The following is a 12,029-nucleotide window of genomic DNA, read 5'->3' as shown; positions in this document are numbered from 1 at the left end:
TTCATCGACCGGAGTGCCTCAATAGAACTAAGACTATCCGAGAAGATGAAGAAATGGTCTACGGGCATGTTGGAAATCATCCCCAAAGCGAAGTCGATTGCTGCCAGTTCAGCAACATAAACAGAACAAGGTTCTTGAAGTTTTCGGAAGGCGGTGGAATTTTCATTGAAAACACCGAAGCCAGTAGACCCATTGATGCGGGACCCATCAGTGAAGAATCTCTTACAGGAATTGACATTTTGGTACTTTTCGTTAAAAATGCGAGGAATAGATATACACCGAAGTTGATCTGGTATTCCCTGAACAGCTTGTTTCATGGTCAGATCGTATTTAACAGAGGAACTGTCATTGGTGAAGTGTACACGAGGAGGATTATAACCTGGGAGGCTTATATCAGATGACATGTAGAAAAGATAGATTCTCATGAATTTTGACTGAGTGTTCAGACTGAGCATTTCTTCGAAGTTTTCAATAACAAGTGTGTTGCTCACTCCACACTTGATAAGTAACCTTAGCGAGAGCTCCCAGAAGCGGTTCTGGAGAGGTTTCACCCCTGCCAGGATCTCCAGGCTCGCATTATGCGTTGAGTGCATACAGCCGAGGGCAATACGCAAACAACGGTATTGAATTCGTTCCAGCTTTATTAGGTGACAGTTTGCTGCTGAGTGGAAGCAGAAAGAGCCATACTCAATAACAGAGAGAATAGTCGTTTTGTAAAGTTTTATGAGGTCTTCCGGGTGAGCACCCCACCATGTTCCGGTAATTGTGCGTAGAAAATTGATCCTTTGTTGACATTTTTGCACCAAATACTTGATTTGGGTACCCCAAGTGCCTTTTGAATCAAACCAGACCCCAAGGTATTTCGAAGTCAAAGACTGGTCGATTTCTATTCCCAAAAGATTGAGTTTCAGTTGGGCTGGGTTCCGCTTTCTAGAAAACACAACCAATTGAGTTTTTTGCGGAGCAAACTCGATCCCCAAATCTCTTGCCCAGATTGACAGATTATTTAGAGAATTTTGCAATGGTCTTTGCAACATTTCTGCATGTGGGCCTTTTAGAGAAACCACAGCATCATCTGCAAGTTGTCTTAGCGTGCATTGTCCTTCCAAGCAACTATCAATGTCTTTCACGTAAAAATTATAAAGCAAGGGACTTAAACATGAGCCTTGGGGTAGGCCCATGTAACTAATTCTGGAAGTTGTCAGTTGTCCGAGATTGAAGCTCATATGTTTTTCTGACAACAAATTATACAAGAAATTATTTAAAATTCCTGGAAGTCCACTATTGTGCAGTTTTTCTGACAATATTCCTATGGAAACTGAATCAAAGGCGCCCTTAATATCCAAGAAAACTGAAGCCAGTTGCTCCTTTTCCGCATAGGCCAGTTGAATATCTGTTGAAAGCAACGCTAGACAATCGTTTGTTCCTTTGCCCTTGCGAAACCCGAACTGTGTATTTGAAAGCAAACTATTCGATTCAACCCAATGGTCGAGTCGCGATAGGATCATTTTTTCTAGCAATTTCCTCAAACATGATAACATAGCAATTGGGCGGTATGAATTAGGATCAGACGCTGGTTTACCAGGCTTTTGAATAGCTATTACTTTGACCTGTCTCCATTCTGGCGGAACAATGTTATTCTCCATAAATGAGTTGAACAGGTCCAGTAATCGTCTTTTCGCGATATCTGGGAGATTTTTAAGAAGACTGAACTTGATCATATCGCGTCCCGGAGCGGAATTGTTGGATGAAAGAAGAGCCATAGAAAATTCCAGCATAGTGAAGGGTCTGTCCAGAGAACCATCTCTTGAGAATGTTTCCCAATAAATCGGTTGTGCTGGGACTGAGTCTGGACAGACCTTTTTCGCGAAGCTAAATATCCAACGGTTGGAGTATTCGTCACTCTCATTAGAAGAAGAGTGGTTTCGCATGTTGCGAGCCACTCTCCAAAGCGTTGTCATTGAAGTTTCTCTAGAGAGGCCCTCAATGAAGTGACGCCAATAACTACGCTTTTTCGCTTTCAGCAGGTTCTTCAGCTGTCTTTCGAGCTTAGTATACTCTTGATAAAGATCTGAGGTACCGTGCCTACGAAAAGTTTTGAAAGCATCAGATTTTTTAAGATACAACTGGGTGCAATCATCATCCCAGCCTAGCGTGGCTGGTCTTCTTTTGAAGGTTGCACTTGGAACACGTCGTTTTTGTGATTCTAATGCACTCTTGTATATCAGTTCAGACAGGAATCGATACTCATCCAAAGGTGGGAGGGGATTGAATGATTCGATGCCAAAAGATACCGCTTCTGCATATTTTTGCCAATCGATATTCCTTGTGAGGTCGAAAGGAACCTGAATTGGTTGGTCCGACCTTTCACTATTATGCTTTATGGTGGTTATAATGGGCAAGTGATCACTACCATGAGGATCTTCGATCACCTTCCACGAGCAATCGAATGATAGTGAACTTGATCCCAGTGATAGGTCAAGACGACTTTCTTTGCCGTCAGATGCAATACGTGTCACTTCACCTGTATTCAAAACGTTCAAGTTGAAATCGTCGCATAAATCATAGAAAATGGCCGCCCTGTGATCGTCATATGGTTCGCCCCACCCAGTACCATGTGCGTTCATATCACCCAGAATTAAAACTGGATGTGATAGTGCAGAAACCGCATTCCAAAGATGACGGCGGTTGATTGAAATTCTTGGAGGAATGTAAACGGAAGCTACGCAAAGATCTTTACCCTTTACGTTTATTTGGCAAGCGACGATTTCTACGCCAGGATGAGTTGGGATTGGAATTTTATAAAATGAGTAACTTTTTTTGATCCCCAAAAGTACCCCGCCATAATGATCATCTCGGTCCTGGCGAATAATGTTAAAATCGTGGAAGTTGAGTTCGTCTTCAGAAGAAAGCCATGTTTCACAAAGTGCAAATATATCACAATCAGAGTTGTGTACCAAAAATTTAAACAGGTCTAATTTAGGTTTTAAACTATGACAGTTCCACTGTAGCACAGTGATCATATCTTGAACCTCGGTTGATGAATTATCCATCAAAAGATATGATCGAAGCAAGGAGGGGCCATGATTGTGTCAAATTCCGAAGATACTCTTCTACTGCTTGGAGAAAAATGTCTAGTATGCCTCTGAAGGAGTCGGAAATTCCGAGGGCATCATATAAGCGATCTACAAGGGCCCTAAAAGTGAATAGTCCTCGTTTGGGCTTGATAGGTTTTGCTGGAATTCGAGGAGCTTTTGTGGCTTTTTTCTTGCCACCTTGCCGAGTATTTCTTTTTGAAGTATACTTAACAGTTGGAGGCGGAGGTTCTAGGTCCTTGCTGCAGCAAGGAACTGCACCATCAGAGACCTGCTTCTTCGGAGTTTTTAAATTCCCTCCGCCTCCTTTGGTAGTTGTCAAACTTTTGAGGGAAGACTTTAAGAAAACCTTCCGGCGCAATCCCGGGGAAGATGGTGACTTCCTTTTTCCGGATGCGAGTACCTCCGAAAGAGATCCACCCTCATCAGTTTCGCCGTCGTCCTGATCATCGGAAGACAACTCCTGATAGGGATTTTCAACTGGGACAGCTGACTCAGACATATTAGCGGGCGTATTAAATGATTTCACCATTTCCGCATAAGTCTTCTTGGAGCGCTTAATAATTGAGCGACTCTCATTTTGAATACGCTTTTTGTATGCCGGGCATTTTTGCAATTCGTGTAGTTCTTGACCACAGTAGCTACATTTTTCAGCTTCCTGTGTGCAAGACTCTTCGAGATGAGCTTGGTTGCATTTGCCACAACGGGGCTTGTTGTCGCAAAAGCTAGCACTGTGACCAAACTGCTTGCAATTGGTACAGTTAAAAACCTTCGGCCTAAAAAGACGTACTGTGTAAAAAGCATTATCAATTACAACAAATTCCGGGAGGACGGAGCCTGGGAAAGTCACTCGAAAAGACCCTGACGGTGAGTAAACTTTCTTGTCCCCTTCCATGGTTGCCTTTTGGAGAGGTTTACAATCAAGAATACTCACATCAGCGATCGACCTGTTGTTGAAGCGTCCTACGCCGGTCTTAATATCATCGCAGGTCAGCGTTTCGTCGAGGATCTTCCCCTCCACCTCCACTTCTCGTGACAATATGTATAGCGAATATTCAGCATTGAAGCACTCGTGCTGAACAATTTCATTTGCTGCTTTGTAACTAGGTGCGGTTACACGCAGCTTGGACTGTTTCACTTGATGAATAACAGTCCCAGGATACTTACGCGTCAGCTCTCGAGAAATCGAGAGCATATTCAAAGGTTTGCTTTTGCGCCGGAAATAGACAACCCAAGGCCCAGGCGAAGATGGCTGGTAAAACCGCGTTCGCGCAATGATATCTTTGGGAGGCATTCCGCCTCCTCCATTCGATCCATCCATACGGGAACGAACACTCAACCGCCAAAGTTTATTCCAAAAAGTGACCAAAAGAGAAAAGTAAAAAACACTAGTGCAATTCTCTTTGAAGTTTGGCTATAATTTTGACCCACACTGTATGGTCTGCAGCCAAAAAAACAAAAAAAAACTCCCAACGTGAGGAGAAAAAAAATATATGATTTAATTTCTTTGGCGCGTCTCACCCTAATGCCCCACGAGAAAAAAAAAACGAAGCGAAAAAAAATGACCTTCAATCAAACCTAAACACACTGTTGTGGAGAAGCGATACAATTCAAAGCGAAAAAAAGTGAAAAGAATTATACTCAGCCGTTCCCGTTTGTTGACTGCAGCAGTCGACCGTCCGTCCACAGCGTCGTCGGTAGCAACGGAGCCGCCTTTTGTCTGTTTGCTGCTACAAACCGGGATGGAATCACACACCTTCGTTCGATGATGATGATGGTGATTTTGTTAATGTGGCACGATATCGGGTGGATCTTTGTCCACCTGATTCGCTCCCTTCGCAAAGCGCGATCACCTGTGGCACTAATGTTTGCACTAACAAACTACTAACCAACTAATTAGTGGTAAAAAAAAGTCCACACGGGCGGTGGAAAAGACACCAAAAAACGTCTGCAAAAAGTGCCTTGTGATGGAGATAGGGATCCTGTCAACCTACTCATACAAGCGCTCAGCAAGGAATGGTGAATGAAATTTATCGTAGCCAACATCTAACTGCCTTATACTCATATTCGTGCAAATTGAAACGAGCGTGCAATCAACAAACGCAGCTTTTGTTTGATGTTGTGAGCCACTCACGAAATCACATTCACAATGCGTGTTTGTTGAGTTGCTTTATTCAACTAATCGCATGCTCCTCTTACCGTACATTAATATTAATGCGAGTTTGAAGTGTTTTGTGATCATAAGAGGTGGAAAAAATGATTCCAAAAACTGATCAACAAACCAAAATAAACGTTAAACAAAATATTGTTGATGTTTTCGCATTTGACAGTGGGCGCTATTTATTAGCGCCCAGGACATCCTGTCTACCACGATTCCAATGCATTGATATAGGCCGTGTCAGGGGCCTGTGTTCAGCAGTGGTGAATTAGCACAGCACGTGGTAATCAACTGAACAACGCCTTATACTCAACAGCTGTTCAGGCCAAAACACGTGTTTTCCATTCTGATTTCGCTGTCAGTATTTTTATCGCACGGTGAGAAAACTTGTATCGAATGCGGCCAAAAAGTGTTGGTCCTTATTGAAGATATTATTTCCAGACGAACTAATTGCGATATGAACATGTTTTTATTTTTATTATTATATATCGATCTTTAAAAATGTATGACAATATGTGGTGCGGTATGGTCTTGGACATGGTGCATTCACAGCATCTGTTAAGGTTGTAGGGGTATGTGGTGGGACCATCATCATCATCATCATCTTCATCATCTACTCATGCTCAGTCGAAGATTCGTTAAGCAGTTTTTTTATTTATGCTTTTGTCATGGAATCTTGATATTATGTTCAATAAATAGTGCATAAGAATGTTTAGGGATACTTGAAATGTGTCGATTTCTGAATGCTGCTGGGTTAACTAAGTGACTGTGGGAACAATATTCAGTAAACACGACAGCACTGAAATGTCAAATGCATCGATCCAAGCGTCTCGCACAATCGAACTGCTGCGGAAGATAAAAAATATAATAATTAAGGTACAAGATATCTTGTTACAGACTAATAATAATAAATAAATGCCTCATTTTTACGTTGATTACGTCTCTTGGCACTCAATGTTAAACTACATAATTCTATTCTGTTTTATTTTATGTGATTCGTTTAATATTTTGCTTCTTTAATAACTTGGTGGTCTAAACAGTTTAAGCCATGATTTATCCCTTAATCCGAACAAAGTTCCGAGTCAAACTATGACGGGCTGAAGGCGTTTATTTGACAAGTGAAAAGCAAATTGTTCAGGAGCATATGCTTACCGATACATCAGCTTAATAACATGCAGACAAATGTTTTGTTAAACTCTTTTGTTAAGGAATCAATACAATCAAATTTATTCGACAATTTCTTGTTAAACTTTTGAAAAGTGTTTTAATTTATCATTGTTGATACCGATGAGGAAAGTCGAACATTGACTACTTTCTCAATTGAAAAATCATTTAAACAGTAATGTGTAGAGCATAATTTTGATTCAGCTATCATTACCATTATTAAGCAACAATTCAGCAAGCTTGCTTATTTTTGACTTGCAATTGTTAGTTGGGTATCACCAAATGGGTACTTAACAACGCAGCGTAAAACATTCATCAGGACGCGGTCTGTTCCCAGCAATCATTTTTACTGTATAAGAGTGGAACAAACCACTCTTAAGCAAACTTTAGCTTAAGAAACTGCTATTCAGCTAGTTCTGTTACTTGGGTTTTTATATCTGTGGGCCCACGCAACTAATTTTCGCGCAGGAGTCTTAACAGGTGGAATCTCCGCAATATAATACAGTACACTGAACGAAAGCCCCCGCCGTACAAAGAATGATTTGTCATTCGATGCGACACAAATCCAAAGAATCTCAATATTGAATGATTACGCAGCAGAATGATTAAACTGCGTTCATCTGAACAAAAATCATCCTGTTATGAAATTATAATTGACTCAATTAATAAATGATTTTTCGCTTAGTGTTCGGACTAGGTGTTGGTAGAAAAACTTCTCTGAAGCGCTTAAGGTCAATTCGCTCAAAGCTGAAACGATATATGTATTTAGTATTCGAATTCATTATAGGTTACGTATCAAATCATCTCACATTAATTTTTCTCCTTGCTGAATGACTACCTAACGCACGAAGCCCAAACTAGTTTTGATAGCGGATCTAACTAAAGATATCAGTGCATTAGATTTTATAACGACTAAATTCAAATAGAAACTTACGGTATAGAAGAAAAAATAGTTTGGGATTTGGATCACCCTAAGCCTGACAATGATTCGAGCAATGCCTATCCTACACAGCGAAAAAATAGTTATATATAGCAAAAAATTCAATTTCTACAGTTATCACTCACTCTATAGCCACTAGCATTCACATAACTCCATTAGAACTCAATTACACAATCAATTCAATAAATTTATCGATATAATTCAATATTAAAGCAATGATCATATAAGCACATCTGCATCACATATATTCCTCACGTGTTTTAGATCTATAGCATCTCCTATTGTGTCTGACTGCTATTGTGGTTGACGTCTATCTCTGCATGAGCTGACGGGGGATTCACCACTATACAGTCCATTCCCGTTTATCCGAACACTTAGGGTTTGTTGTGATTGACAATCATTGCAAAACCATCTGAAAATATTTCCCTCTGTTCTCCATACCGAAAATCATCCAATTTCACTCCTACATCTGTCATTCGTTAAAACTAGTGCTGGCGAATTGTAGTAAGTCCGAGTTTTTTGGTTTCCGGAGGGATTCTTTTTAATAATCCCGAAACAATATTCTATTAACGCTTGCATTAACGACAATTAGACATCTCAAGAGGTAAGCAATTATCTTAGGATTCTTTTTGCATTATAGAATTCCTTAAACAATCGATATTTGATAATTTGTTTCCAGAATCTCGTAGTCCTGACGTCCCGTGCTTGCAACGGATCTACGCACCAGCAGGCGCACGCAGATTGGAAAACTATTTAGTGAATGTTTAAAATGAAATGTGCTGATAAATCTAAATTTAAATATATTTTTTAATACCCTTTCAAAATTGGTGTTGTTTGTTTTTTTTATTTGGTACAAATTTAAAATAAACACAAATCCCCAATCAAATCAAATCGGGAAAAGGAATGAACATCATTCATTTATCGGCTTCCTAAAAAGTAATAAAAATCATCCATTTTTAAGGCTATTGTCATTCACATTGTTTTTATTTTGAAGGAAGCTGCATTAAACGAAAATCATCCTAATCTTGACTGAACATAGGCATGGGGCTCGGATGAGGCAAAAATCATTCAATTTATGGCGGGGGTTTTCGCTCAGTGTAGATAACTGCAACATGTTTACATTTCACTTAACGAATGAAAATCGCTAACTGTAACGACTGACAGCCGTCAAACAGTTGTCAATTGCTGTTGGCTGCAGCCAGCATGCACTCAAAAACATCGCAATGCAGCGGTAGTGCATCTGAAAAACATCGTAACTCTGTTGACGTTTCATTTTTGACAGATAGCGGTGCGATAACGGCAAAATTGTTGCACTTAGCGGACTTGCAGTTAAAAAGCATTGCAGTTAGGGTTCATTCACAAATATCATAACGCCAAAATTGGCCTGTTTTGACACCCACCCACCCCTTCATAACACTGTTTGTATGAGAAGAAAAATTATTTGTTCGGGCTGTAACACTATGAAGGACACCCACCCACCCCCTCCAGCGTTATGACATTTGTGAACAATTAAGCCCTTAAACCGTTTGCACCGAGCGAACGTCTACTATGTATTGTTCGTGCAGTTGAAAATCGGAATTTTTGACACGCGAAAATCGATGTTTCTCCTAAACTGTTCGTCGGACGTACGTCGGACAAAGTGCGCTGGATAAAGGGCCAGATCCGCTGCCCAGCGCACTACGTCCGATGTTAGGTTTCACGTATGGATTTGGAGAAAAATCGAATGTCGCGTGTGGTGAAACTTCGGGTTTCAACCGCGACGACAATATAGTATTTTTTTGCGGGACGCTCAAATACTTTAAATGCGTTTCATTATTTTCTCCGTGCACTAAAAAAGTTTTGCCCCCATTCAGTGTTCCGTCACTGTCAAATCTTCTTTACCTACGTGCCGAAACGTCACTTTTTCAAAACGTCGTTTTCGTCCGTCGGTCCGTCTCTCAACCAAAACAAATAAACGTGTTCGGGGTTGGAACGACGTCGTTCCGCGAAAAAATCGTTTATCCGGCTGTTTTGGCCGTGAAATCTAGTGATTCGTGTTTGATTGAAGACTAGAAGTTAGTACACATCCCACAATGGAAAAATACGCCGTCCCAAACAAACTGCCGGCTGAGGAAATCAGTATTTTGGCACAGCGCAAGGCTCGGATCAAGCGCGACATCGCCCAGTATGTTCGGAAGCCGCTGCCGGAGAATCGCAAGAAAAAGTTCTGCAAGCCGGAGCTTTTCATTGCGGACTATCGGAAAGCCGAGCGCGACACGATGAGGATTAAGCGGAACTTTTTGAAGACCGGCGTCCAGCTGAAGGATGAAGGAGTTGAACACGGCCGGCTGATTTTGGTTTTCCGCCATCGGGGTAAGTTCATTTCGAACAAAGAGGTGATGCACATCCTGGCCAAGTTGGGATTGCCGTACAAGCGGCGGGCTGTGCTGCTGAAACTGACCGAAGGGGTGCACGCTATGCTGAAGATGGTGGAACCGTGGATCATTTGGGGCTACCCGAACGTCGGAACCGTCCGGGAGCTGGTGTACAAGTACGGTCTGTTCAAACCGGAACAGGGCGAGAAGGGACCGAAGAAGATCCCGATCGCCTCGAACAAGCAGGTGGAGGAGAAGTTCGGCCATCTGGGGATCATCTGTGTGGAGGATCTGCTGCACGAGTTGCTGACGGTGGGAAAGAACTTTGACAAGGTAACCAAGATTCTGCATACGTTTGAGCTGCGATCGCCCGTGGACGGTTGGAAAACGGCCCGGAAGGGCAAGTTGCGATCGTTGGGCGGTGAGGCGGGCTTCCGAGGCGATGAAATCAATGACTTCTTCAAGAGGTTACTGTGAGGCGGAGGCGTTCGCGTTTATCTTGTAAGTTTTTCTCCTAGATTGTAAGACTTCTTCCCCTTGGTTCTGTGTAAAGTTAAAATACAAAAAAGTCACTTCAAAGAGGACCTAGAGTAACTGGAAATTTGGACAAAAAGAAATCCTTTTCGAATTGGAAAAGCTAGTGTACATTTAATAGTTTATATCTTAAAACTAGATATTTTGTATTAGATTTTTTGATGATCTAGGTTTTCGCTGAACCGTCTCTGAAGGCAAGAGCAGTTATAGCCTTTAGGTGCCCGTGGTATTCTCGTTCGATAGATTTCGTTTCGATTTTCCATAGGCGTGCGTGGCCATCAGATGAAGCTGTAAAGAGAAAATGAATTACATTTCTTTAGTTTTGAAAGATGCTCATTTGGATGCTTCCTACAAGACAGCATGATGTTTAAGCTGGTTTAAATAGAGTAATCAGATACGGTTTGTCTGTGCAATTTAGCAAATTTCGAGAGATTTGAATTAGTACTCACCTGTGAACAAGTACTTTGAATCGTTGCTAAACACTGCATCCCACATCCAGTACTTTTCGATTTTCAATTCGGCATGCAACTGGAACGTGTCCGTCTTATATATCCTCGCCGTCCCATCCCCGGAACAGGTCACCAGTAAACTCGAATCCGGACTAAATTTACACCTCAAGGCATACTTTTTGTGGGCCTCTATCCGCAGCTTGGGATCCGTTTGGGTCAGCTGCGTTTCGCTATTGGCGCTGTTTGACAAACTCCAGATGTAGCAGTTGCCTTTGTTGTTCACCGCGGCCATGTACTGCCCATTCGGGCTAATAGCTATGTCCTGAATCGACGCTTCCACCTCCGGAATCAACTGTTCGTGGACGTCCGACTTGACGTCCCACAGGTACACACTTCCACCCTGACTGCCGATGGCCAGCTCAACCTGGTTCGGATGCAAACACACCGCATTGACCGGCGTCAGGCAGTCGAACATCCTCTTGCAGGCCGGATTCTGGGTGCTCATGTCCCAAATGCGCACCCGGCAGTCCTCTCCGCCGGTAAACATCCACTTGCCATCCTCCTGGAATCCCACGCGGGTCACATTCTTCGTAACCCCGTCGAAGTTGATCATCGGGTAGCTGTAGTTCATGTCGTACAGGCGGATATGCTGGTAACCTCCGGCTGCCAGAATCGTTCCGTTCGGAATGATGTCCAGGGCGTTGACTTGCTGGAATACATATTCAATAATGCTTGATTCGATACTGTATCCAAAGGTCACTCACCGAGTCCGCATGCTGCAATGTTCTCTGGCACAGTCCCGAGTATGGTTGCCACAGCTTGATGGTGTGGTCGTAGCCCCCCGTGGCCAGCAAGGGCTCGTTGAACGGGTCGAAGGACATATTGTTTTGAACGGAATTTTGTTTCTGGAAAGAGGTGTTCGGCGTTTTGTTTGAAGCAAATAATTACCAAAACTTTCTAAGACTTACCAACGTCATTTTCACTATTAATTTGAACTTATTTCTATGCGAATTTATGAAAAACTTCTCGTAAAAATGTTACTGCAAGTCGACGAGAAAAAAAATCATGTTGTTTACATTTAGTTTGACAGATTCCCATCGACCGGCTGCCAACAACGCTAACAAAATATTACACAACCACACGCGAAAAATAATTTTTCAATTATTGCTGACTACATCCCAAATTGGACTATCACACTTTTTTTGGTACGCCTAAAAAGTGTGATAAAAGTGCACATTTGCCTCGGATCGTCTCGACGTCTTCGGTGCACTTATTCCTCCATTTACAAGGAATAAGTGCACCGAAGACCTCAACTCGATCCGACGTGGCCCTGCG

The 12,029-nt window shown here is 42.1% G+C and overlaps 2 protein-coding genes across 2 annotated transcripts; one reads left to right on the top strand and one right to left on the bottom strand.

Annotated features, from left to right (window-relative positions):
• The first annotated feature begins 9,282 nt into the window (after positions 1–9,282).
• LOC109397896 (uncharacterized) lies at positions 9,283–10,286 on the top strand. Its single transcript, XM_019670234.3, has one exon. It carries the CDS (start codon positions 9,430–9,432, stop codon positions 10,186–10,188), a length of 759 nt encoding a protein of 252 aa, XP_019525779.2. The 5' UTR covers positions 9,283–9,429; the 3' UTR covers positions 10,189–10,286.
• Positions 10,287–10,300: 14 nt separating this feature from the next.
• Positions 10,301–11,810, bottom strand: LOC109397918 (protein LST8 homolog). The gene is made up of 4 exons (XM_019670259.3): positions 11,663–11,810; positions 11,459–11,599; positions 10,695–11,403; positions 10,301–10,533 (listed from the first exon to the last, which is right to left on the bottom strand). The coding sequence occupies exons 1-4, from the start codon at positions 11,669–11,671 to the stop codon at positions 10,412–10,414; spliced, it is 981 nt and encodes a 326-aa protein (XP_019525804.1). The 5' UTR covers positions 11,672–11,810; the 3' UTR covers positions 10,301–10,411.
• Between the last annotated feature and the right edge of the window lie 219 nt (positions 11,811–12,029).

Source organism: Aedes albopictus, chromosome 1 (genome assembly GCF_035046485.1).
Source record: "Aedes albopictus strain Foshan chromosome 1, AalbF5, whole genome shotgun sequence".
In the NCBI taxonomy this organism is placed as follows: Eukaryota; Metazoa; Arthropoda; class Insecta; order Diptera; family Culicidae; genus Aedes; species Aedes albopictus.
The sequence above is the reverse complement of the archived record's forward strand: the minus strand, read 5'-3'. Positions and strand labels throughout refer to the sequence as shown.

Coding starts and splice junctions, on each gene's coding strand:
- LOC109397896 (XM_019670234.3), top strand. CDS start 9,430: ATGGAAAAATACGCCGTCCCAAACAAACTGCCGGCTGAGGAAATCAGT.
- LOC109397918 (XM_019670259.3), bottom strand. Junction 11,404..11,458: donor CATTGCAGCATGCGGACTCG/GTGAGTGACCTT, acceptor TATGTATTCCAG/CAAGTCAACGCCCTGGACAT. Junction 10,534..10,694: donor TTCAAAGTACTTGTTCACAG/GTGAGTACTAAT, acceptor TTCTCTTTACAG/CTTCATCTGATGGCCACGCA.